Source organism: Micromys minutus (genome assembly GCF_963924665.1).
Source record: "Micromys minutus genome assembly, chromosome: 10".
NCBI lineage: Eukaryota > Metazoa > Chordata > Mammalia > Rodentia > Muridae > Micromys > Micromys minutus.
In genome coordinates, this window is record NC_137979.1 from 27881787 (window position 1) to 27909446 (window position 27660).

At 46.3% G+C, this 27660-nt stretch overlaps 2 protein-coding genes across 2 annotated transcripts in view; both read left to right on the plus strand.

Annotated features, from left to right (window-relative positions):
• BLMH (bleomycin hydrolase) overlaps positions 1–11891 on the plus strand; it is a 38414-nt gene extending 26523 nt beyond the window's left edge. Inside the window, exon 12 of the mRNA XM_080922306.1 lies at positions 11000–11891. Within this exon, the coding sequence (XP_080778432.1) occupies positions 11000–11151 (152 nt within the window). The 3' untranslated portion in view covers positions 11152–11891. The remainder of the gene's footprint in view (positions 1–10999) is intronic.
• Positions 1–27660, plus strand: part of LOC308426474 (ATP synthase membrane subunit K, mitochondrial-like) — a 316992-nt gene that overhangs the window by 88184 nt on the left and 201148 nt on the right. The gene's annotated exons all lie outside the window — the stretch shown is intronic.

Genomic DNA, 27660 nt, shown 5'->3' on the forward strand with positions numbered 1-27660 from the left:
TGTGCAAATGAAACTGTGTCCAGGGAAAACACTAAAGTTACAGCTTGCTTTCTTGGCATTTTCATTAGGTGGCGTCACTTGGTTTAGATTTAAGAAAGGATGAAGTGTGTCGTGTGGTACATTACTACTCTGAAGCTAAATACGTGTTCCAGAGTATTGTGGCCTCTTTGCTAGTTTCCTATCAATGTGCGTGTCTTACTTCTCAGTCTTGTAGCCTCTGCTGTGTTGGTAGACCCGGGGTCTTCATGCTCACATTCTCTGGAATCTGCCCTGTGTTAGTGAAGGCTGAATTCTTTTTTTGGCTGTTGTTTTCAAATAATTAAAATGCCTGAGATTGTAGAGCCAAAAAGATAGAGACTGGGAAAGGGCAAGAAATAGTTCATTCAAAGCCAAAATAAATTTCTCTCATGTATTTCTTGGTAATGTTCTTTCTGATTTAATGGGAAGGAAGGAAAACATGACCTAATTTTATTGACACATTTGTCCTAGATAGATCACCGAGTGTGCTATTCTGCTGACAGTGTGTGCTTACTCCAGCAAGGTCCCCCAGTCTGTCATCTGGGTGGACATTGGCTGGCAGGGCTCCTGTTTGTGGAAAGCAGGACCCCAGGGTCTTACCTGAAGATAACATTAACAGTGTGTTACTATTCTCTTTGGGACTTCTGTCTGTTAAGATCTATGTTTCTGAAAAGCAGTTTGAAAGTACAAGCTGGAGGTAAACAGAGCAAAGATATCTAGGCAAGCTGCCCTTGCTCTACCCAGGGCCAGCTTTTGGCTTCATTCTCTACTGGTCATACTTCTGGAATTTCCTGCCCAGAGACTACAGGGTAGATTAGATGCCTTTTCCACAAAATGGGCAGAGGCTCCTCTGGACCAAAAGAGACAGAAGGAAGATTTGTTTTTTACCTTGATGCCACCTCCTGCTGGTGCCTGAGTGTTGAGTCTGCTGCGCTAGAACAGTGATGCACCCTGGTTGGCATCCCACACAGCTGGTCCTCCCCTGCTAGAAATACTGGCCCCACCTGATCCTTAATTATGCCATCTATCAGAAATGGATCTCATGGTGAGATGAGGAAAGAGACTGTGGAATATGCCACATCATCTTTAGTTTAAAAAGGTGATCTGGTAAAACATTCTGTACCCTATTTAGAAATTTAAGTTCAAGGAAACACTGGTGGTGGTGGCTTATACTTGTAGCCTTAGGAGATAGATGTAGGAGGATTAGAAATTCAGAATTCTGGATGTCATAAGACCTGGTGTCAGCCTCTCTTCCCACAAAAGTTAAAGGAAACCAGAACTTTTGTCTGAAAGAGTCTTTACACCAGAGTGACCGACAGACCCTTGGGGATCTGTGGTGGAGCCAAAAATCACAAGCCAGCCTGACAACAGAGCTGGTTTTTCTGACTACCAAACTGTGCTTTCTCTGAATTTCTCTTATGGAAGCATTTAGTCCATTCATAGAAATCACAAGACCATTCATGATTGTGGCAATTTGAGTGAGAAAGGCCCATATGTTTGAATGCTTAGTTTCCAGTTGATGGAACTGTTTGGAAAGGATTACAAGGCATGGCCTTGTTGGTGTAGGTATGTCAGTGGGGATAGGTTTTGGGTTTTCAAAAGTTCACACCATTCCCAGTTAGTGTGTTTTCCCTTCCTCTATCCCTCTTCCTTTCCCTCTCACTAACCAGACAGCACATAATTTTTAAAACAGTATATTTAAAGTTTAACACAAATTTTACTCTTTTCCTATGATTTTATATTGTGTAACCAGATGTGCTGTCTTGAAACAAACTGTCATTTCTCAGTCACAGATCCTCAAAGGGCATGGGAGGCTTGTGATCTCTCTCTGCTCGCTCAGCAGCACAGCTGCCTGCTGCTCCCTTAGGGGTGGAGAGTTTCTCTGTAACCATCCAATGAAGTGATGTGTCAGGCTTTGTTCAGACCGTATATAGACAGTTACTAAAATGCAGAATTGATGATACTCCATGTTTCTGTCACAGGTAATCAAGATAGATCTTTAGATGGCATCTTGTCTTAAGATTCAGTTTGCTACTGCGTGTGTGTTCATTTCACCGCATGGCACCCTGGTAGGATGTGAGTGTGTGGATGCACCTGTGCTATGTGTGAAGCAGATGAAAGTTATTGAGATGTTTTGATGTATACAGGTTGTATGGGGTCGGAGCAGAGCTGGGATTCGGGTCTCAGATACGGCTTACAGAAGTCAACCAGTATTTGCTCATGTGTTTAAGATTCACTTTTGGAGAGCTAGAAGCTCAACCAGTAGACTGGCTGTACTAAGAGTAACATTACCAACTGAAAGCAGAGTCCCTGACTTCCTAGATTGGTGAAGGTACAAGGTTTTGACCTCACTGCACAGTGTTTTACGTTGCTCCAGGGTTGGTGGATTTAGTTGCCACTGGTCACACCTGCAGAGTTGAGTTCTGTGCAAGGACTTTGCATTGTTTGTCTTCACTAAATGCCTACACGCCTTGGGCTAAAAAACTAGTTCACGTGAGTAAAGGATGCACAGGCAGTCCGGTTCAGTGGTGCTTCCTTATTGACTACAGAACTTGAAACAGCTACCATTGTGGACACAGAGACATGCTACAGATTCAAGGCTTCAAACCAGGCATCAGCTTCTGAGAGAGTTCCTCTTGTAGTTAACAAAATGTAATATGTATATTTATGCTTTTACCTGTAAAGAATCTACTTTGCCCTAAGGAATGTTTCTGTCCGTTTTAAGGATGGGGTTTAGTCTGGGACCAGGCTGTCTGGGCACCTCAGGTGTCACGCCATCTAGCCTGTCTGAGGGTAACTTTCTCATCTGTGAAGATGGCCCGTAATTGTGTGAAATACGAGTGCACCACACCCGCAGCTGCTGTCATTCATGCTTTAGGCTGATGGGAGCAGGAGGCTCGCTCACGTGCTCATTCGGAAAAGACTAACTCGTCCATGCTTCTAGCTTCAGGCTTTGAGAACAGATCTCAGCATGACTGCTGCTGCGTCACAGCCACTGGATAGGTGCCCCACAGCGCAAGCTTAGTTTCGTGAGAAAAGACGGCAAAGATGGGTAAACCCAGTGCCGAGGAAAAGCCATTAGCAGTGGCTTCAACTCACATTTATCAGTGAGATGCAGAGACCCGTGCACAGCCATGATGGACCCTCAGAGGAATTTACACTTAATCTCCTGGGACATGGGAACAGGATTGAAGAGGGCTGTTATGAGGCAGAAGTGGCATTCATGGTGTGCTCCACAGACTGTAAGATACGGGGAAATGGACCGCAAAGACTAAGAAGGTGACTTCTCCAAGAACGCAGGTAATGGAGAGAGGAAGGGCTGGGTGGCCGCTCAATGGGGAGATGAGGGCAGGAGCTGAGGTTACTGAGAAGGTAGGGTTGGGAAGACTACCTCAACAGCCAGGGGTGTTGGTGTCTGAGAGATTGTGGGGACCAAAGTAATATAATGGTGAAGTAGAGCAAAGGGAAGAAGCTCTGGGCTCAGATTCATAGGCGGTTTCAGGAACTGCAGGAGACTATCCTGTGTTCCAAACCAGCATTTCAATACTCAGTGTCTTCTGGTCTGGCATGGTGGGAGCAAGGATATTGGAAGTGAGATGGGTGAAGCTGTAAGTTGTGTGTGTGTGTGTGTGTGTGTGTGTGTGTGTGTGTGTGTGTGTGTGTGTGTGTGTAAAACAAACACAGGAATAAGTACGGGATTACAAGATGTTGAATAAGAGTGAACTGTGGGTCCTCCTTAGGAGTTTTCCTGGAGGTGACAGCTTGATGAAGGTTAGGCTTCTTGCCAGGCTAACTAGGGAAATGGTTGCTTGGACATCAGGTCTTTACATTTGGAGCATGCTTTGGACAGGCCAAAGGAGTGCAGCTAGGCAGTAATATGGCCTACCATCCAGGGGTGTTGCCCTAGAACAAGTAGCAAGAGTGATGGTGTGGGGATGGGGGAAGGAGGCAAAGAAAAGTTACATGTAAAATCAGACCCTGGGATAGAAAAGATCCTAGCCTGGCCCAGTTTCATTTGGTCTCAGGCTTGTGTGGCTTTCACTTGTGGTCCAGGGAAAGGAGACTGGCGTCCCATCTGGGCCTCTTGGGGAAGGGTATCCTTGGGATGGGTATACTTTTGCTTATCAAATTTTGTTGTTTAAAAAAAAAATGGGGCCAGTGAAAGGCTCATTGGACAAAGGACCCTGCTGCCAAACCTTACTCTGAGATTGATTCCTGGGACCCAAATGGTAGAAGGAGAAAACTATCTCCCACAAATTGTCCTCTGACTTCTATACCATGGCATGTTTGCACACCCAAATCAATTTAAGTAAATGCTTCTAGAGATACCCTAACAGTCCTTCTTCCCTACCATATTTGCTGTTTCACCATGCCCCATATTCTCACGCATTTAGCTGGGACACTGTACCGTCTCTAGCCTTTGTGTCTGAGAGAGGCCACCAGTAATATCCGGCTCAATGAATATCTCTTCTGTTATCTGCAAAAGGTTCATGACCATGAATGTGTCCTCAGCTCAGCCAGACATCTGTGTCTGATCTGGAGGGAGAAGCAGCTTCTTAGGTCACTGCCCAAGTGACAGTCATAGTACAAGTGGTTATTTGGTTACCTCCCTCGGCCTTTTTCCTTTTAAAACATTGACCCATTTGAATCATCCTATCTCCTAGAGATGCTTAGAACACATGGCATCTCTGTTGTTATTGTTACTGTTCATGTGGAGCCTCACTATGCAGGCCTATAACTATATAACTATAACTCACTGTACAGATTAGGCTGGCCTTGAACTCAACAGAGATCCTCCTGTATCTGCCTCCTGAGAGCTGAGAGTAGTAGTGCATCATCTTCCGGCTGTGTTGTTTTAAAGTATAATTCTTCTAATAAATAATAAAATTACATTGTTCTAAAGTCTATATCAAAATGCATGTAAATCTGTTGCCTTCTTTTCTTCAACCAATGGCAGTGCACTGTGCTGAGCACTGTGTGCTGTGTGCTGTGCACTGTGTACTGTGTGCTGTGCACTGTGTACTGTGTGCTGTGCACTGTGCACTGTGTACTGTGTACTGTGTGCTGTGTGCTGTGCACTGTGCTCTGTGTGCTGTGCCTATCTTCTCAAGTAGCCTTGGAAGCATTTCCAGTTCTACATCTTCTATCATCTGGATGTGTGTGGTTTATTTAACCAGTTCCCTAACTAATGGAACATCAGTGGACTAACTAATGGATTAACAGTATTTACCTGCAATAGACAATACTGATGTGGGTTATTCCATGTACCATGTGTAAAACAGTTCCTGGCCTCAGTTAGGACTGAGTAGTTCCGGTCAAACTACACATAAATACCTATTGTGTATTTTCCCAGAGGGTAAAGTCCTTGAAATGACTGTGGCTTAGTGGAAGAGACAAAGGCATATTTAACCTTTCTGAAGGTTTCAAAATTCTGTTCTATGTGGGTCTGTTATTTTGCACATTTGTACCATACTTACCTTATTAATTTAAGACATTTGGCTTCACACACTGAGTATCTTAGCAAAAGTGATTGACAGATTGTCTGCTCTGATTGTATATATTTAAACTGTCTCTGATCGTGGTTGGGAATTAGACTGTCAAAGTCTTCATGAACTTCGAGGTTTTTGTTTTTCTTTTTTAAAAACTATTCCTTGTATTTTCTTAAGCCCTGACCCTAATTTTCTCTCTTGTATTTATTTTTTAATTATAATATAAAAGAAACTTTAAGCATAGTGCCAGAGTTAAAAACTGAAAGATTGATAAATATAACTTTCTAAAAATGAATTTTAATAGGCTATAAAAATGTAAGCTAAATTAGAAGGCAAAATGTATGGTAGAAAGTTTGCAGCTGAAATAAATATATAACATGTTGTTACTGCTTACTGTGGAAAAAGTAAACACTCCAACTAGAACTGAGCAGATGCTGCTGGGGAAATGGTCCAGTAAACTGCTTAAAGTACTTAAAAGCACGTTGACTGAAGTTTGGGTCGTAGCTAGCACCTGGCAGGCAGAGAAAGGGGTTCCCCAGAGCAAGCCGCTACAGACTAACCAGTTGGTGAGCACTGCTTCAACTGACAGACCCATCCTCAACAGAAAAGTTGAAGAGGAATTGAGGAAGACATTTGATGTCAGCTCTGGCCTCCACGTGCATTCACAATCCTGCACACATGCTGAGCACAGGTGTGCACAGAAGGGGATGACAGGTCTCAGATAGTCTATTGCCCTTTTTGTTAAGGGTTTTTAAAACTTTATATGTGTGTCTCTTTGTGTGTATGTGCACATGGAACAGGTGCCTTTGGAGGCCAGAAGAGGGTCTCAGATGCCCTAGAGCTAGTTACAGATGGTTATAAACCACCCAACATGGGTTCTGAGAACAGGTCCTGGAAGAGCAGCTTTTTTTTATAATTTCTCCATACATGTATCTCTGTGTATACATAGCTGTGTGTGTGTGTGTGTGTGTGTGTGTGTGTGTGTGTGTGTGTGTGCGCGCGCGTGCAAGTGACCCATTAAGCCCTCAGATACAAGAAAACTTAAAAATAGTCCAGTCTGATCCAAAAGAAAGCTCCAGTAAAGATGTGGGGAGTGAGACTGCAGATAAGATTTGATTCCAGACATATTCTCAGTATTACTAGTATTACTCCTGAGTATGAAAAGAGACCTCGTGGGAGGGATGATGATCCACACAGACTTGATGCTTGAGTGAGCTAGAACATCATAGGAGACCTGGGAAAATAGTACATGGTGCTTTGTAATTATGACTATTTTGATTTATCCCTTATGACACAGTCTTCAGGTAGAGAGACTTTACTGAAGCAGCAATGTAAGGTATAACGAATGGGTTGTTCTTCTAGTGGATGTAGGTAGTTTTTAAGTTATCTCTTCCTTCTTCCTCTTCTTGCCATGTTCCTTATAGTAAAGTATTTCCTTATAGTAAACTTGGATTGTTTGGGTCTTTTTTTTTTTTTAAGTAGCTAAAAAATAATAGACCATTTCAGATATCTGAGAGAGAACATGGGACTACCTCATGGTATGATGTGTCATTTAGTTACTGTTGTGTGTTGGAATATATGAACAGTGCATGTTCATATGTAATATACAAGTTACAGGGATGTATGTCTGCTCTACTCTTAAAATTTTTAGCAAGTCATGGGTGTTCTTTGCACTGTCATCTCAATGGCTGACATGTTCTGTAAAGTGTCACTCTGTCTTAGGCAGTTTGGAACATACACAGGTTTTAGGGTTTTTTTTTGGGGGGGGGGTGTGCTTGTTACACTCCTTGGTTAGGGCCTCCGGTGACGAGTTGGCTCCCTTAGGTCAGTCCATCTGGACATACTCCCCAGAGCAGAGCATTAACTTGTCTCACTAGTTGTTTATAGAGAGTTTCACTATGTAGTAGAGGCCAGGCTCAATGTGTGGTCCTTCTCTCTGTCCTTCTCTGCTGGGATTACAGCTGTGCACCACCACACCTAGCTTAATGACTGTGTTTACCTTATTTGGGTTTTGTTTCTTATAGAAAATAATTAGTTACAAATTGTCAGTTATGTCTTAGAGCACAGGTGATAAAAACTAAAAACTAGAAAATATTTTTAATTCATAAACGGTGAAGTCGGGGGTGGAGTGATAACTCAGCAGTTACAAGCACATACTTCTTTTCCAGAGGACTCAGTTCAGTTCTCAGTGGCTTGCAGACAGCTCATAGCCACCCGTAATCCCAAAAAGAGGAGATCCAGCTTTCTTTTCTAGCTCCATGGTCTACAGTTGTGTGTACATATCCCCACACACTCATGTAATTAAAAATAAATAATTAAAATTATGTATGTTAAAAATAAATGGTGATGTTTTGTTATTTTAGTAGACATTGGCAGAGTGTCAGTAAGTTCAGATAAACACGTGCATCCATAAACTAGCCCCCGGGCTCTTCTGTCTGAGTCTCAGCTTTGGGTCTGCAGCCGTATCCCAGACTCTGCCTGCCCTTCACAATGGCTTCTTTCCTTCCAATACAAAACTCAGAAGCATCGCCAGTTGCTTTAGGATTGCTGTTTATTGTATTTGCTCAAAAAATGTGAATAAGAACTGATGCTTAAATTGTATTTCCGAAGTTGATCTTTTTCTACATTGTCTTTCTAAATGTTAACTTTGGGATTCCAGTTTGCCATTCTTTTTTGGGCTGGGAGATGAGTCTTCAGTTCAGAGTCTCACACCCGCAGCATGTTGCACCCACAGCACCCTAGGGCTTCAGACTCTTCTCAGCACTTCTGGCTTCAGCCTCCTGATCGTAATCTCTGTAAAGCTCTGAGACACACCGTGTCAGTAGTTGAAGCTGTCACGTCTGTTATCTGCCCAGGGTGCAATTACTTGGCAGCTTTCACTGAGGGTGTTGTGGGCCCTGAAGAACTCATATCCTGCAGAAAGAGGCTAATCAAGGCAGGTCCTCTTGGCAGGGACATGGAAAGGGTGGGCTGTAGTTGATAGGAGATTTAATTTGTGAGGACTTAATGTGATCTCCTTTTGGAACAAGATAGTGCAGATGTACTTTGTGCGTTTTCTCTGGGCTGTCTTTGAAGACTCATTTGATTGTGTGGTGATAGCATTGTTGGAAGAACATGGAACTTTATTACAGAGTCTGCCTTCGTCCTCTACCTGCCTCACTGCCCAGAGATGTCTAGGTCATGCTCGGCCTACACTATGCTGGGGGGAGGATGTCTAATGTCTAAGATGGTGTAGGGGCGCTTTTGAGATGGTCTAACTTTATAGCCTAGGCTGGCCTCAAACTTACAGTAATTCCCCTGCCTCCGCCTCTTACACGATAGGATGGAGACATTAAGCAGTATATCTCTTTGACAAGACAAATGCTGAGTTTCTCAGGAGTGCATATTTAATATATAGTAGTAGTGAAATTGACTAGCACTGATCCAGGTAATGAGGTCTGAGTGACTAGCACAGCAGAGCTGGAGGCCCAAGGGGTAGAGTCAGGACAGATCAGAAGCAGTCTTGAGTCAAGAGGGTACTCACCAGGTGAGCTTCCCTTGACAAGCCTTGGTTACTCACCCCTGGCAGCACTGAGTGCACATGCCTATGTGGTGCTGGGGACTGGAACCCAGAGTTCATTGCTCAGCACTGACTTCTTTAGAGCATTTTCTCATGAGTGTGGTCTTGCTGGTGTGCACATGTGATTGAGCTGTGTCCTCTGGTATCATCTTCATCCTTAATTTTCCTCACTGAACTGGGAACTCACTGTTGCTGACCAGCAAGACCCTGGGATCTACCTCTCTGTACCCCAAAGGTCATGGTGTTAGAAGCTTGCCAACATGCTCAGACTTTTATGTGTGTGCTGGGGATCTGAACTCAAACCATTAGGCACAGCAAGCACTTTATCTACTGAGCCTTCACTCCAGCCCATAGAAATGTTTAAAAATTAAATTTTAATAAAAAAATAGTAATCAATATATAGATATAACCCACAGAAACAAATTTAGGGCCTTTAATTGTTTTTTTTTTTTTTTTATTTAATTACGTGTGTATGAGGGTTTCTCCTGCAGGAAAGGAGAAACTGAGGTACACTGAGTGTGTACCTGGTGTCTTTGGGGGTCAGAAGAAGGCATTGTATCCCTTGGAAGAACCTATGGATGGTTGTGTCATAATGTTGGTGCTGGGAATTGAACCTAAGTCCTCTGCAAGAGCAACAAGAGCTCTGAACCACTGGGCCATCCTTCCAGCTTTCTTTAATTGTTTTTAATAGTCGTAAACAGGTCTTAAAGCCAAAGAAGTTTGGAAACTGCTTAACTAGAGAATTTTTCAGGGGAGGGTCTTGTTTTAGTTTTTTAGGTGGGGCACATGTCCATTCATTTGTGCATTTGTCTTTGTGTCTCTGTGTATTGTCTGCTTTGCTTTGTTATTTTTGAGTCAGGGTCTCATGTAGCCCAAGATGGTCTTGAACTCCTCATGTAGCAAAGATGGCTTTGAAGTCTTGATCCTCTTGCCTTCACCTTCAAAATGCTGCTGTCTTAAGAGTGTGCGCCACCACACCTGGCTTTAGAGTACCTTCTTGGGAGAAACATCTATGTCTTCTCCCTTACTCTTGGTCCTGTGTAGGAATCAAAAGTGTCTAATACAGTAGGTACCAGCTGCATCTTGTGGGTAGTGGATGCTCTTTCCTGCAAATCCTCTGATGTGCATGCAGTGCTGCTGGGTGGGTGTGTGCTTACAAATGCTTGTGTTCTGCACTCCTTCCCTAGCTCAGTAACCACAATTTTTAACACACTATTCAGTCTCTCGCTTGCACTTCATACTGTGAGTGGTTTAAGCTGAGTATTTGCTCAGGTGAGTTTGAAGGTATGTTCCTGAAGAACTTGTGTGGACCTTATGGAGCCTGAGATTCAGGCTGATCTCTCCAGTAAGGAACCAGGTTGATCATCTGGGTACCATGCTGGGGAATGCGTACCACTTGCTATCTCAGTGTTTTGGCATTACATATATTCCCTTTCAGAAAAGCAAGGGCTTTGTGAGTGGCTGGCTGCTGGCCATGGTGACACGTCCCTAGCAGCTTAGCTGGTTGCTGTCAGAGTGTGTGTGAGAGCGAGAGCTGTCATTGAAGCTAGGAGTGTGGATGAGATGAGGATGGGGCTTCTGTGCTTGCCGTACTGCCCTGAAGATGAATCCTCCTTGGGGGTGAATATAAACCAGACACTTTCTACTGGCCTGCTGGTATACAAGTCAGCAACCAGCATCACTGAGGCAGCTGAGCGTGGGCCAGCATGGGGCCTGCATAGCTGGAGGTCCTCTCTGAAGGCATATCAGTTACTCTGAGCCCCCTTTTCATAGTTGGTGAGATCGAAACAGTGTCTATCCGATCTGCTTCATAACATTAGAGGTCAGTGCTGGAAAACTTGTTATTTTTGTAGAAGACCTTTTTGTAGTAGCAGAAGTTCTCTGCTTTCTGTTTACCCCCTGAACTCAGGTGCGTCTCTCCTCTCCTTTCCAGGTTACCTGTGTATGACCGACGAGTGGTTCTCTGAGTATGTCTACGAGGTGGTGGTGGACAAGAAGCATGTCCCAGAAGAAGTGCTGGCTGTGTTAGAGCAGGAGCCCATTGTCCTGCCGGCATGGGACCCCATGGGGGCTTTGGCTGAATGAGTGAGTGGGCTGCCTCCAGCTCTTTCCTTCTCCCATGGGATCGGATGTAGCTGCCAAGGACAGAGCCAGAGACTGAAACCAAAGTTACATGGGTGGCTGTTCCCACAGGAGACAGTCAGACTCTTGGGTTTCCAGTCTCCTCCAGGAACCTCCTTGAAAAACATGCTTTATGCTGAAACAAAATATTCATAAAGGAAGAAATAAAGGGGAAGGATTGGGGCATCCTGTCTGCTCTCCTCATCTCTGAAGGCTCAGGATCTCTTAGCATTTAATTGGATGTAATTGTCCTACTGTCATGGTCTTTGTGTTTGTAGTAAGACAGAGTAAGATGAGCAGCTGAGGTGTATGGAGAACAAACAGTCCTGGGCTCCTTGTTCCTAGAGTAGATTAGGGGAGGGTTAGCTAGGATTTGAACTCTCAGCGCTGCATGCTGCCTCACAGGTCACTGTCCTTCCTGCCTGGCAGTCACTGACTTCAACTTCCGAATGGTTGTTTCCTGTGACTCTAATAGCTCGAGAAGGGAAGGTTGATCGGGTCTGACATGATTCCTTCCTGTTCTGAACTGTGGAGCTCACTTGGGCCAGGTTAAACAGGGTTAGAGGAAACCTTGTCAGGGGCTCAACTGTAATAGGGGCACCCCATTGAATGCTTTCTTGTCTGTCTCTGTGTTGGGGGTTGGGTGGGAAGAAAAAGTGATGTTAATTCTTTCTGATAACTCGATGGTGCTGAGAAGCTTTTGAATAAAATACTTTGCTAAATGAGAATAAGCCAGCGTATTTGGTCTAAAACTCTTCAGAGGTGTTTATTTAGCTACAAATGGGAGCAGCCAAGTGGTTGAGGCTCTTTAAAGTGAAGAAAAAGCAGAGCTCGGGGCTTTCCTCCTTTAGCTGCTCTGTAAGACATGATCCCAGCCTGAGCCTACCCACCCTCACCATCCTCATGGCTTCTGCAGAGGCCCTTCATGTTCCAACTCAGAGGGCCCTGTTCCTGCCATTCAACATCATCTCACCCAGACCCAGTGTCTCCAGGGAGGGGACTCCGATGGTTTGCTGTAGAAGCGGCTAAGGAGCCTGGGCAGACAAACTGCATTTCTGCTTTGTTGAACAGAGCAGAGCTCCCATTTAGCATTTACACCAGTGTCTGCACACAGATTTTACTGACTCCCCAAAATTCTTTTCAGCCCTAGCAGAGGATATTGTTTGTCATGGCATTTCCCAAGGTCCAATTAGATAAAGATTCAAGCCTTATCCAGCATGTTCACAGTATTCAAGTCACCCTATTCCAGCGTGATAATCCATCTCTACACACGTGGGACCACTGACCTAAAAATACGGGTCACCTCCAAACTGAAGCCAAGGAAACCAGTAGCTAACTTCTCATTTGTGACCGCATTTAGCAGAAAGAGTTGGGGTGCTGTGAGAGGTGCAGTGTAGTAGCTCTAGCACTGCAGGGCTAAATCAGGATTGCCAAGAGTGCAAAGTCAGCCTAGAATACATAGTAAATTCTGGCCCAGACTAAGAAGAAGAGCCTGTTTCAAACAAAACAAACAAACAAAAAAAGATGGTTAAAAAAAAAAAAGCGCTAGAATTCTGTACTCAATAAAATAGCCTTTCAAGAAGATAACATAAAAGGCATTTTTAGAAAAAAAGAAAAATTGAGTTTTTCCCAAAAGAAGGAAGTGATCCTATATGGGAGCGGTTTAAAGTGGATAAACAAACACATAGCAAAGACTGTGATAAATACACTGGTCATCTACACAAAACATGACTGGCCAAGTTAAGCTCAGAAGAAAACCCAGAGGTAGATGGATCTCCATAGGTTTGAGACCAGCCTTTTTTACATAGCTAGTTCCAGGCCAGCTACATAGGAAAACCCTGTCTCAAAACAAAACAAACAACAACAACAACAAAAAAAAATCCCCCCAAAGAACAAACAAAAAAGAAAAACAAACCATAAAAGAAAGTAGCTGGGTGGGGGACATTGGAATTGAGCTATCGGAAGTCTTACCATTAGGTAGAAGATACATGTGTTAACTTCAGACTCCTAGGAAGTAAATGCAAGATGGTTCTCAGATGAACAGAGTAAGAAAACACAGAACAGTCCACAGCAGATAGAAGGCTGGTGAGACGTGAGACGGCACAGCTGAGAGATGCTTGCTGGGCAAGTCTGACACAAGTTCAGTCCCCAGGACTCAGGGTGGAAGGAGAGACCAACGGAAAGTCAGAATGGCGTGTGCATGTCTGTTTACCCACGCATACCACCCAACAGTCCTACACAGACCACACGATAAAAACTGTTTTTACCTGGTTAGATATTTTAAAAGAATAGGGGGGAAGGGCAGTGCAAATCAAATACCAAAATAAGATAAAAGTACATGACCCGGTATGGTAGTGGCTTACGACTTTAACCTCAGCACCTGGGAGGTGGAGGCAGGAGGATCTCCGTGAGTTCAAGGACTGGTCTATAAATCGGTTTCCAGAGCAGTCAGGGCTACCTGTGAGACCTGATTCAAAAACAACAGAAAGAGAAGTTCATCTGTAAGTTACAGTTTGTATAAGTGGATTAAACAGTTCTTTAAGGAATATTAAATTGCAGAGGAGTGAGCTGTTTGTTGAATATAAGAGAAGTGGGTAACCTTCAACATAAAAATGCATGACCAGACAGAGAGATGCACACCTGTGATAGAAGCATCCTCAGCAACATTGCCAGTTCCAGTCTAGCCTGGACTAAAGGAGGCCCTGTCTCCAGAGCTCTTTATCCGGCAGTATGCTAACCAAAATGAGTCCCTACAAGCTGTAAGATGACACCAACCCCAGAATGTTACTCTTCCAAGCTGCGGTTTGACTGCCTCCCTGGGTCACAGCAGCCCTGGAAAGGTGCTAAAGCAAAAATATCAATAGAGATGGGCACTCTGTGTGGCTTTATTCAAATTTCCATAAAAGTATGAAGACCTTAAGTTACTGTGCTCCTAACTAACGTCTCAAAATACACGATAAACTGAAAACTATATGAAAAAAACAAAACAAGCAGTCCACATCATAGGAGTTTAACCAAGAGATCAAACAGCAGAAAGTTGGTATTAAAGATACAGTATTGGTCTGTTTGCTTCCCCCCCCCCCCCGGGGGTCATCTGAGGCTCTGGCAGGTCAGAGCTGCACATGCATTTTAAGCACATGTAGGACCTTCTTAAAATTTAATCATTTTTTAGTAGAGTCAATCTCAAATGTCACAGGGTTGCTCTCGTGGCCCACACTCCAACCATTTGGTTTCTTGGGTAAGAAAACAAAGTTAAACCAGTCTAATTGTATGCTGCATTTAAAATTTATCTCATGGGCCCAAGAAGAGATCACACAGGAAATTTAACCTGGATTAGAGTTAAATTATAAGAATACATATCCAAAGGGATCAGAAGGAGTATGCCTAAAGGAAGAAATACCTGCAGAAGCTATATGGATCCACAAAGCCAAGAGTTCATTTTAAAAGAAAGTACATTAACAAATGTTTTGTAAGACTCATCAGATTAAAAAAAAAAAAAGATGAAAAGGATGCTGAATGGCTGTGGTAGCTTGTACCTATATCCCCCTAAATCTTGGGAGGAGGTAGAGGCAGCAGGACCAGGTTGAGGTTCTCTGTGGCTATGTAGCAAGTTTGAGGCCCTACAGGAGACAGGCCAGTTCTGAGGGCTACTGGCCAGCCAGTCCAGCAGAGACAGCTCAGTGACATTGAAAAACTACCATGGAGAGTGACAGACAGACATCTGCCATTGACCTCTGGCTTCCACGAGCACATGCACACACACACACATGTGTACATGGTACAGTAAATAGACTGTCTTATGGCCTAAATAATTTTTTTAGTCTGGTATAGCTGATAATAAAAGAACAAAAGCCATGAAAATTTCACCCACAAACATGGATGTAAAAAGTCCTTAAACAACAAAGCCCCCCCCCCAAAAAAAAACAGGATCCAGATGAGCCTTGTGGAGGTAGGTATATACCTAAATTCTAAGCAGTTGGGAATCTTAAGCAAGAGGATTGTTTAGAGTTCAATGTTAGCCTGGACTAGAGTGAGACCCTGTAATCCCATGCCAGCACTCTTGAAGAGGAAGCCAGAAGATCTCTTGAGTTCAAGGCCAGCCTGGTTTACAAAGCGAGTTCCAGGGTGGCCAGGAACTCACTATGTCTGTATAATGAGACCCTGTCTTCAAAACCAAACCAAACCAACAACAACAAACCAACAAGATCTAGAAGGAAGAAGTAAAGAGTGGCAGCCATGTCTTTGGGTGCCCAGAATGGAAGTTGAGGGTTTGCCCTACTGTATCACCGGATAGCAAAGTTGGTGAGTCTGAAAGGCCCCCAGTGTTGTGTGAGTCATGCTGACTGTCAGAAGCCAAGGGCTGATAATGGGACATGACTTCCCATGTGGTTGTGACATCTGTGGGTACTAGGCACTCTCAAGTGCCTCCTGTGGGAGGGGAACGCCTGGTTCACCACGGCAGTTAGTCATTTGTGGATTTTGTTTTTAAAGCCGTTCCATATGAGCCCTCTCATATTTAGAACACATTCATAACATCCATGCTGTTCATGGAGATGCCTCTTAGTCTCTAGCATTTGTAGGACACAGGTATTGAAACTAGGAATAAACCGGCCACAGTTTTCTGTGTTCTCTTTCAGACTCAGTCTTTTCCACATTCTTACAGGGGAAAGGAAGAGGGGAGAGAGCGGGCATTCGGCTCACATCAGCCTGCAGTGGGATGGGGGGTAGACGCCCTCTGCTCACCCTCTTGCCTACCTCTGGAGGGACCCCTTATGCAGACGCAGTCTCTTTCCAGCTGCCTCATGACAGTTGCTTTACGAGATCATCTGTGGAAGACTAGGACAGCAGAAACAGGACTGTGGTGGCTTCCCTGGGCTTTGTGTATCTCCCTAGAGAGTGTAGGGCTCTGGGTTCCATCTGCAGTGCCGTGTGCAGAAACCTGTGCCATCTCACCTAGAGGGATCCTTATGGCTCACCTGACTGAATATCTCCAGCATCCACAGGAGCCCTTAACTCCTCCTAGGACATGTTTGATGACAGAGACACAGTCACACCCAGCTCACCCCTCCAAACCCAGTGTTCTTACTTACCTTGCCCCAGTTTAACTCAAACACTGATCTTGAGTTCTGCCTGCCCGACGTCCATCTTCCTAATGCTCTTCTTTTGGGTCTTTGTATGACTGGCTTCTTGGCCACCAAGTTGTAGATAATGCCAAATGCCAATGGTTCCCTTCATCTAAGGAGCCTGTTTCCTTCCTGTCCTCTTGGACACCTGTCAGTCTATCCTGTTACTAGAGTCTGCACCACCGCACTTTAGGCCTTGTGAATGTATTTATATGTTTATTGTCTGGCCTCCCCCAAGTCAGTCTCCCTGCCAGCTTCCCAAGGGCAAGGATTGTCTCTCCCCTGGCCCCTGTGTGTTCTCGATGCCTGGCTCCAAGTTAATATCAGAGGCCAACTGATCGAATGTGCCCCCACAATCTGACAGCAGTAATCAGCTAAAAGTTTATGCAGAGATCTGAAGCCTGCTTCCTCGTAAACAGCTGGTAGGGACAAGCTGAACAGGAGCAAAGCCCCCGTGACTCCATTTTTATTCTTAGGGGCCTGGGACTACACACGTGGGACAAGAGGCAGACAAATAAGCAAAGGCCTGCTCAGCTTTCTTCTGGCTTGAACCTTTTCTATTTCTGGTTAGCCTAAGCCCGAAGGAATAGCAGAAGGAAGATAAGGCAGACTGGCTGGCCTGGAGATTCAGCTTGGAGGCGACGCATGTCTGGAGAAGCCACTGACATTTTCTGAGCCCTGGTTTCCACATTACCCGTATTAGAAAGTTATCTTAAAATTCACTAAGTATAAAAGCTCTGCTTGAACAGGAGAAACATTAATTTATTTTTAATAATTAACCTATACCATAGGAAGAAGACAGGACATTATGCATGTATTTAGAAGAGACACACTAACAGCAGCTTTTATTAAACCCTTTCTCCCAAGCCTCTCCAGGATGCCGGGTGTGGCAATAGGTTCCCTGGGGAGTTAAGACAATTCCCTCGTCCCCAGCTAAGTGTGTCACTGGGGTAGGAAATAAGCTGCTAAATAGGAAGGGGACTATATATATTCGAGGCTCCCATGCAGCACCATGGGGGCTGTGACAGCCTGAAGCTGCAGAGGAACAGTATACCCACTTTTGACCACAAACACCTCAAACTTCAGGGAGGAGGGTAACCAGTTTACCAAGAAAGGCCTGTGGGGAACTCCCCAGAGGCGAAAGCCCTTGTCACTGAAGTGGGGGCAGGGAAAAAAAAGAGTCCAAGAGAGTTCACACAGGAGGGGGGGGCAGGAAGGGAAACAAAGACTTAGGGATATGGCTTCTGCTCACCTCTGCAGCCCGGAACCCAGCACGGAGCACTGGCCTTCCTACTCTAGGCTCACACACAGACACTGCTGGTGAGGCGTCACTGCCCACACGGAAGGCCATTGTCTATGGTGCCAAGGGGATCCAGTAGTTTGTCAGGTCTCATAGAATGTCTTTCTCTCCTCATGTTTCTTATTGATTTATGTATTATTTAAAATAAAGAAAGCTGGCTTGAGGGGGAGGGCCATGGAACACTGGTAAAAGGCTTGCTTAGCAAATCTAAAACCTGCTTTTCTGGGGAAAAAATTATAGAAGCATTACTGCAAATTCTTTTTTTAAATGTTTCTTTGCATTTTATGTGTATGAGTGTATTGCCTGCATGTATGTGTATGCACTACAGAGGCCAGGAGGACATTGGATCCCCTAGAACTGGAGTTACAGATAGTTGTGGGTGCTGGGGACCCCCACCCTAGGTCCTCTGACGCAGAAAGTACTTTTAACCACTGAGCCATCTCTCCAGCCCCTACTGCAGATTCTTAATAGTATGAAATACGCACAGTGGGCTAGAGAGATGACTCTGCAGTTAAGAGCTCTTCTACAAGTGTGGGTTCCCAGCATCCACATCAGGTAGCTCACAACCATCTGCAGCTCCAACTCTAGGGAATCTGATGTGCTCCTCTGGCTGGTCTCTGTGGTGGGTACAGGTCACATACTCATTCACTTATATGTTTATAGTATATTATAAATATATATAATGCAAAATATATTTCTTTATATATGCACATATATAAATCTTTTTTTAAAAAGAATGTAAACCCGGTGGTGGGGTGCACACCTTTAATCCCAGCACTGCACTCAAGAGGCAGAGGCAAGTGGATCTGAGTTCGAGGCCAGCCTGGTCTACAGTATGAGTTCCAGGATAACCAGGGCTACACAGAGAAACCCTGTCTCAAAAATCCAAAACAAACAGAAAATATGTGCCATGAACTGTGGGTTCTTCCACCTACAGTGCTTACCAAGGCTTCACTCTGTTCTGATTCTTCTGCATAACCCTCTTCTGTGCACCTACCCCCACTTATCAGTAAATCTTGGGGTGCTCCTATGTCAGACTGCTTTAAGTTTTAACCACTGTATGGGATTCCCCCACACACGTTTCTTCTTCCCATTCCTACTCTGTGTAGACCCTCACCTCAGACTCCTTGGGTTTAAAGGCTTGCGTCTCACCCCAGGCTACCTGTTTGTTGATACCTTATGGTTTTTCTTCCATCCTTTTTTTTTAAAAGATTTATTTATTTTATGGATGTCAGCTGGATGTCAGCACACTTTTGCTGTCTTCAGACACACCAGAAGAGGGCATCAGATCCCATTACAGATGGTTGTGAGCCACCATGTGGTTGCTGGGAATTGAACTCAGGACCTCTGGAAGAGCAGTCAGTGCTCTTAACCACTGAGCCATCTCTCCAGCCTTCCCCTTTCATTCCTAAAGGCTTGTTTTGATTACCACACCAAACGTTCAAGCAGCTGCCCTATAGCTCCAGTACACTAGGTATCCTCAGCCGGCTGTCCTGGCAGGTGCGAGGATGCAGTAAGAGAGCGAGCTTGGAGCTTTGTGGGGGACAGGCGTACAGTCAGACATGCTGTACTTATCTGTACACGTAGTGTTAGGGTCTTCCTGGAACTCAGCTTCTGGCTTCTCCACTGAGGTAGAGTAGAAAATCAGCTGCCACCAGAATGTGACCTAAGGGTGCTTACAGGTAGGGGAGGGGATCTAGTAGGCTGGGTATAAAAACAAACACACAAAAACAAAACAAACAAAAAAAAAAAAACCTTGGCCCAGGAGATGGAGAGATGGCTTAGTCAGCAAAGTACTTGCTGTAGAAGCCTGATAATCCAGAGGTTAATCCCCAGAGTCTACTTAAACCAATGAAGATGGGGGGCGAGGCTCAAGGAGACACATACTTCTTATTCCAGGGCTAGAAAGACAGGATTCCCCAGCAGAATACCAGTTAGACAAATGGTTCAGAGAGTCTGTCTCAAAACCCTCTGTAGAGCAATTGAGAAAGACACCAAGATCAACGTTTGGCCTCCAACTCACCCCTCCCCCACCCCCACATACAAAAAAAAAAAAAACAAAAGAAAGCCTGGTAGTAAGTTTTCAAAAGTCAAGGTCAGCCTGGACGACACAGGGAGACGTTCCTTGAAAACCCCGAAAGTCACATCCCCTGACTTCTTGTCTATAAAGCCTTTGCTAGTTTCCACATTAGCTGCTCCCAGCTTCCACCCCTTTAGAAAAGCCTGAGTCGCAATAAGCATGTGCCACTCACATCACTAAAGCGACAAGTATTTTATCCTTTCCAAGTTGCTCATGAGACCCGGTGGTAGGAGCGCATTGTTCAGATGCCTGGCAGATGTTCTGTGGAGGTCTGTCTTTATCACCGTTGGCCCCACAAGTGGTCCTGTGAGGGTGGGGTGCAGCCCCTGGGCTGCAGGGGAAGGACCATAAGGAAGCTCAGAGAGGAATTAAAATGATGAGCGCTCCAGTAAGAAGGCAGCCTGGTGAGGCACTTGCAAGAGGTGGGGAGTCGGAGAGGTGTGGAATTTGAAGGAGACTGCTTCTCAAAGTCCTCGGGCCCATGTGGAAAGGCTGAGAAGAAACCAGAAAAAAAGTGACCGAGACAAAGTCCGTCTGCGTGTTTCCTGCCATTTTCAGAGCTGTGCCTAGCCCTCCCCTATCTCCCTCCTGCAAACTCGGTCAGCCCAGGGACATTCACTGAGCCTTCCCTGATGCACCTTTTGGCTCCATCTTGATTAGCTAGGTCAGCCTCAGGCGGCTGCTGTAGAGGTCCCAGGCCTACGGTGGACGACCTCAGAAGCCATTTCCCGGGCCCGAGAAGAAGCCCACAAGGAAGGGAGGGCTTCCTTTCCTGTCATCGTGTAAACAGAACTCAGGCAGACAGACAGATGGCATGGAGAGCTTCCGGAGGGAGCGGCTGGCATTCTCAAGGCTTTGTCCTGGCCGTCACTGGGTTTTGGGAATCCAGCTAGTCTTCTTGGTGATGGCGGTGGTGGCATGTGTGTGTGCATTCAATGTGTGTTGCAGTGCAGGCTGGCTGCGAGTAGCAGCTGAGCTTCCATGTCTCTGGGATGGAGCTAGGGAGCAAAGAGAGTCATGCCTGGCATTTCTCCCTCCATCAAAGTCTCCTCAGCCCTTCTGCCATTCCCGTAGTATCCCCTAACCCAGGGCAACTCCTTTCTGGGGTGTCTGACTTGTATTCCCTCCCCATGTCAGAAACAGGGAGGAAGGCGGGATGTGTGGGAAGGCAGGGCAGCCTAGCCAAAAAGAGCTCTACAGGCAGAGGGACCAGGTCTGCTAAGGGTCCGTAGGACAGACTGGGCTAAGTTGCTCCTGCAGAGGAAAGAAAACACTTGGAGAGAGGCTAAGTGTGCAGTCTGGCCAGGGGGGGGCTGTGGGGAATGAGGTGTGGGCACGGTCTGGGCAGCTGCTACCTTTTTAACCATCCTCAGCAGAGACTAAGAGAGATGAGGCCACTTGAAGTTAGTCCCAGCTGAAGTGAAGCATCTGCTGAGAACCTCTCCATCCCCCCACAGCCTGACAAGACCATTGCTATCATTCTCCAAGACAAAGCCTAGGACTCTGTGGTTAAGAGTCTCATCCAACCCACACACAGAGGGTTTGAGCCTGTACCTATCTCATCCTGTTCAGAGGAATGTCACCAACACCCAGCACTCACAATGTGACAGTACTGAGAAAGGGGAGGCAACCAGGCAGGAGGAGCAAGGCCTAGGAAGCTGACCTTCCTGTCAGCAGTGAGCTGGTGAGACTGAATCCACTAGGGGCGGTCAGAGTGGAGACAGGAGTCTTATCTGATGCTCAGGTCGGCCCTGCTCATCCGGCTGCCTGGACCCCTCAGAACCACCTTCTTCTTAGGTAGCCTTGTGTCTGTCTGCACAGGAGTTACAGGCACTAAAGGGGGACAGCAGACATACACTTGTGTTCATTGAAAGGGAGGAGCCCAGTGAGGGCCCTGGGTCCCTGGGGCTGCCCAGATCTGCTCCCTGAAGCCAGTCCGCTCCCCACAGCGCTAGGGTCTCTCCTTGCAGTCCCCGGCCCTGGCGCCTAGGTGGCACCAAAGCCTCGTACTGGCGATCCCTGCGGCCGGGAACCGCCCACACCTGCGGACAGTGAACCATCCAGCCCTTCCCGGTGCCAGCTCAGCCCAGCTGCGGCTTCTGATGTCTGGGCTCGAGCCCCTCTGGAACAAAAGGGCAGGGGCTTTCTCGCCATCACAGACTACCTCTTTTCTAGCTTTCTCTCAGTCCCCCGGCCGGATGAGGAGAGACAGGCTGGCCAGCCCAGGTCCTTATTTCTCTGCCTCAGACTCAGTCCAAAATAAGTGACACATCTGCTCTTTAAAAAAAAAAAGTTCCCGTAATTTTGGCGAAAAAAGAATGTGATGACATTAAATTCATTCTTGAACCGCGCGCGCGCACGCGTGTGAACAAAACAATTTATATAGACTTGAAAACAGTGCTCCCGTTGAAATACTGAGAGGCTTCAAAGGCTGGTGGTTTGTCCAGTGCCCAACCCCACAGCCACAGGCGAGTCCGCGGACCAACACCGGTGTTCTCTGCAAAAACGTTTCCATCTGTGGCTAGGTAGCAAAGCCGCAGCACTCTCGGATCCTCCCGGCGGTACTTATTGTAGGCAGCTGCGGGCAGCTCTCGGGATCCGGAGGTTCCCGGGCTGAGCTCACATCCCACCTAGAGAACCCAGAACAATGTCAGGAGTCCTTGGAAAGACCGTCCACGGGCGCCAGCGGCTGGTGTCAGGCTGTGGTCAAGAAAGAGTGCTCTTAGGAAGTGACACGGAGCAGGACCTTAACATAATTTGGGGCAGATTTGGTAGGGGAAGAAGTGAACCTCGTTTTGTGCAGCATCTTCCAGCCACACTAATCCAAAAGCAAAAGAGTCAGATCCCTGTCCGGCCCGGCCCTGCGTCCTGGCAGGTGTGGACGCAGTGATGTGTGCAGATGAGTAATGAGTGGGGGGGCTCTGTCCCCCCCCACACACACACCGGTCATGGAGCGTGGACCCCGCCCCTCCCCCCTCCAGCCAAAGCTGAGCTGCGGCCTCGGAAAAAAAAAGTTCTTCGGTGTCAAAGTGACGCAAAAATTCTTGCGGAGCTCTTTGGCGGCGGCTATCTAGAGATCAGACCATGTGAGGGGCCGCGAGTACAAATAGCGCGGCGGGCGGCGCCACTCCAGCGGCCGCGCCGGTGCCTCGAGGGCGCGAGGGTCGCGCCGCCTCCGCAGCCCCGGACCGTCGCCGCGCCGCCCGCAGGTGGGTCGCTTTCCCTTTCTTCCTATTCTTCTTGATTCTTTTCTTTTTTTGTCTCTAACCCACGCTTCTTTTTAGAAGCCCTCGGTCCCCGCGCTTGACTGCCTGGATTTAGGGTGCCTTTGTCTGCACCACGCAGGGTCCTTTCGAAGGACCCGATGGAAGCCCTGGAGACCCAGCCTAGCGCAGCCTCGCTTTTTTGGTAAAAGTTGCTGTAGTTTCCAGCTGTGGTTCCTGCTTGGGCTTTACTTTGGGGGGGGGACAAGGGCTGCTTGGTGACTTTATGCACGGACGCTGGCAGACACAAATGCCCAAATAACCAGAGAAACCTTTTGAGAGACACTTAAGAGAGTCAAGCCTCTCTCTGTGCGCTCAGATGGTCTCGCTGGGGAGCGCGGGCTGACTCAGACAGCTCGCAGGCCATTCAGAATTTATGGAAATGCTACGAAGTGTGTAAGCAACAGTTGCTGGAGGCGGGGGTGGGAGGGTGTAAATTCAAATTGTTTCTAAAAAGCTGGTGGCCGTGAAGATTTCCCTTTTTGCGCGCGCTTGCGCTTGTGTGTGTGTGTGTGTGTGTGTGTGTTGCATATTGAATTATTCTTCTTAGTTGAGTGTTCAAGAATTTGAAGGGTAGAACTTCTAAGGGGCAGACAGCACAAACGCCTGTGTGTATGTATTTTTATGATCAATTTTTGTCCAGAAAAATGAACCAGGTCAATGGATTATTTATGGAGCTGCTAGCTCTGATCGTAGTAAGGGATCAAATATTTAATGTGTTTTCAGTTTCATGGGAAACATGTCTAAGAAAGCAGCACTGGGGTTTGTTTAAAAGTAATAGCGTCAGGACAGCATTAGAGGTTGGTGGGTGGCCATGGAAGGGAACAGCTCTGACTATGGTCCTTCACTTTTGTGTGGAGCTGCAGACACCTTCCTTCTCCTACCTTGTCTTCAGAAAAGGCAGATGGGCAGGTTCTCCTGCTGTGCAGGCAATCTTACTTATTTTGGGCAGCTGTGAGGCTTGAACCCAGGGTCTTTTGCACCCTGAACAGGCACCCTATCACTAAGCTAACATGAAAAGAAGGGGGTTTGCATACCTAGCCTGGCCGTGCATCTCTGAAATGTCCTCCGTTGGAGCACAGTAGGGACTTTGCATGGTAAAGAGAAAGACCAACTGTCCAGTGGGATGAGGCAGATCTGTAACCTTCAGTTCATGGTCATCTTCAGCTTCTTGGCTAATTCAAGGCAAGCTTTGCTTACACAAGACCTGCTTCAAAAGCAAAACAAAACCATCCAGCCCAAGCAGCTTGTTCAGTTGGGTACTAAGTCTGAACAAATTGAAACTCCTCCCCCATAAGCCTGGGATCTACTGCACTCTGTCTGCTACATTTCAGAGTGGGAGTTCCTAGTCCGGGCACTCCAGCCTGTTCCAGTTTCCAGTTAAAGAAAAAAAATCATGCATATATACGTATGTATATACATATATATGATATATAACAAATGTATAGCCCCAGGATGAAATACCTTAATAGAATCCAGTCTCAGAAATTCCTCTTCAGGGAATGTTAGAATCATATGAGCATTTTGATTAAACTTGGTGGGGGTTGGGGCAGTGCATGTGGAAGAATTTCCCTGTGGAGTGAGAGACATGGGTTGGGCTCTGTGACAGGCTTGCAAAATACTCTGGGTGCCCATGCCCAAGAGAAACACAGGTAATCCTGAAATAAAGCCAGTTTGTAGCCATTTCTTGGTTGTACTTGTTGAGTGGTATCATTTGGACACACTGGGCAGTCTGAAGAAGCCAAGTTTTACTCTGGATTACTGCTTTAACAGGATATGGCTATGACTTAACTCTTAAATTGCCAACGGTCAGATGAGGACATTGTGCAGCCATTTCATGTTGGGAAAGCAAGTGGGCTTGAGCTGTTTCCAGTAACACTGGAGGTCCTTTGGGGCTCACAAACCAAGGCTTTGAGCTAGAGGAAATAGGAGGACCCGGGAAACACCGTGTTCAAGCTCGTGTGGCTGAGGTCCTAACTCTCTTTGGAAAAAAGAACAAAACAAAACACAACACAAACTGTAATCATGGTGCAAAATAAAGATGGAGTCCTTCTGGGATTTCCTTGTGTTTTAGCCAAGGGCGGAGGCTCTGCGGGCTCAGAGCCTTTAAATTCTATGCCTAAACCACGCCCAGCTAGTGGGTGGAGTTCTGGACTTCCAGATCGATCCCTGCTAGCTGAGGTCCAGATGCACACACTGATTTCTCTGCTAGTCTCCAGGTTAGCCCCTCCCTCTTGAGATTTTTGTGTCGGGCCAAGCAGGCACCGGCAGGAGACCCACATTTGACAAAACACTTGCTTATTCCTACCAGAGGAAGTGGAACAGCTTAAGTTTGTCTTCTAGGGGTCGCTTCCATGGAAAATGCTTCCTTAGACAAAACAGCATTTTTAAAAAATCCTCCTAGGAGAGACCCGGGTAGAAAATAGATCAAATTAATTTTTAAAAAGAAACCTGGCATCCCTGATGGTCGCAGAGCACAGAGGGGCAGCACATTGCTGGGGTGGCCATGAGACTCACCATGGGCCAACGCAGCCACCTTATTCTCATGGCAGTGACTTTGGTCCACATTCAGAAAGTGCCAATCTGTGAGTTACAGCTCTATCTGGAAGGCTCTTCAAGCCGGGTGTGTGGGAATGAGGAGTGTTTTCCTCTCCTGGTGTGTGGGAGGAGTGAGCGGTTTCCTCTCCTGCTTGGGAAGTTAAATACTTGTTTACAGAATGTTAACACAAACTAGAAAGAGGTTTTTTTCCCCAGTCTAACAGGGCCACAAAATCAGTAGAGATGAGGCAGCCGGGAGGCATCTGAACTCCTCGTTCTCATTGCCCCCTTTGCTTGGCCTCCCTTAGAAGCTGGTGGCAGCTCCCACCCAACCCTGCTGGACTTAAGAGACATACTAGGTATGAGGTCATAAGTTGCTCAATTCCACAACTGGACTGGACTAATTCTGTGACTCTGCGAAGCCAGAGAAGCACCCTAGGCACATGATTTATGGAGGATGACACATGGTTTAAGGGGAATATATCTCAGGTTCCCAGACACTGAGGAAGGTGTCTTTCGGTTCCAAGGCCTGGCTTTTCGTGACAGCAGTTGCAGGAATGAGGACAGAGGTGAGAGAGGCTCCTTAGATCATGACGCCAGTTGCTAGGAGAATGGAGTCTGGGACTATCATCTCACGGTTTTGTGTGGACTTCCGGGACACGTTCTAGGGAAGATAAGGCAAAACAGTCTGTTTCCTCTGTTTCTGACTCGTGGAATAAAAAGAGTAAACTGAGTTATTTAGTTGAATGCATCCCACCCCTCATAAGGAAGGGGCCTAAAATGAGGGACTGGAGGGGCTAGAATGACCACAGAGGAAAAGCCACCCGTGCCATGGTTCTCAGGACTCAGCCAAGCCTAGAACTTGTCCCCTAGCCAAATGTCTCATTGATCATATTCCTTGTTTCTGAGGAGCAGAGCTGGACTGAAGAGGAGGTTGAGGAAGAGGAGAAAAAAAGAGGAAGAAGAAGAGGGAAGATCTGAGGGGTGAGCTGTGCTGAGCTGTCCCCAACCCTGGGTGAGGGGCTGGAATGAAGTTTTCTTCTCCCAGATTTGGAATAAAGTAGGGTTTGGTGACTCACATCTGCAGTCCCAGGACTAGGGAAACAGAGGCAGGGGGATTGGAAGTTTAAGGCTAGCCTGGGTTCCATAATAAGACCCTATCTTAAACCAAAACCAAAAAGGTCAAAATTAATTCACTTTTGCCAAGTATGTGCCTTCCTCACCTGGTGAAGGGTTCGCCTGCTTTAATAACACATATAACAGATAGAATGTTGGTTATATAATACAATAATATAATAATTATAGTAAATAGATAATTTTAATGAATTGCAATAAAATACAAGTTATGTAATAAAGTATAATACTTTTGGCTGAACCTTCGGGAGTCTGAAGAAGTTCGAGTGTCTTGCCCCTAAATATTTCAGGTGCGTTTCTGAGGAGTGAAGACAGTCCTCTCGGGCACACTTTGCTCTCCTGCAGTAGGTACAACGCCATCCATGATCCAGGACTGGCTGGTACCAACTTGCCTGTCTCAGGGATTCCTCCTCTAGTGGGTGGGGTTAGCTTTTGATTTGTAAGCTGCTTGGGGGGAAGGCTGTCAGGCATGCCTTGTTTTGTCTCCTCTCTTTCCTCTTTCTCTGCCCTGTGCACAAGCGTGTATACATGAGTGTGTGCGCACATGTGGCTAGAGGCTGATTACTAGTCTTCCACAGTCACTCTATGTTTTCAGGTGGTCTCTCACTGAACCTAAAACTCTCGGATTGACCAGTCAGGGGGTCTCTGAGATCCCCCTGTATCCACTGTCCTCTCACCCCCACCCCGCCCCAAACCTACCACCAGCTCAGTGCTGGAGTTTCCTACTCCACCACCTCACCCCACTTTTCTGTGTGTGCTGGGGACCCTATGGTTCTGTAGCAAGCATGTCACCCACTGAGCATTTCGCCTGTCTTTAATATGCTCGAAGGGAGGAAAAGCAGAGCTGCAAAGGGGACATCTCCATCTTATCTAGATTTCTGGGCAGGATGCAGCCAGGAGATAGAGCAGTTGGCTAGCTTGGGCAAGGCCTTGGTTCATCCCCAGCAACAAAGTATAAGCTCGGTCTCACCCTATCCCAGGCTAGGCCCGAGGTGCTGGGATTACAGGTGTGAGCCACTAGGGCCTGGTTTGAGT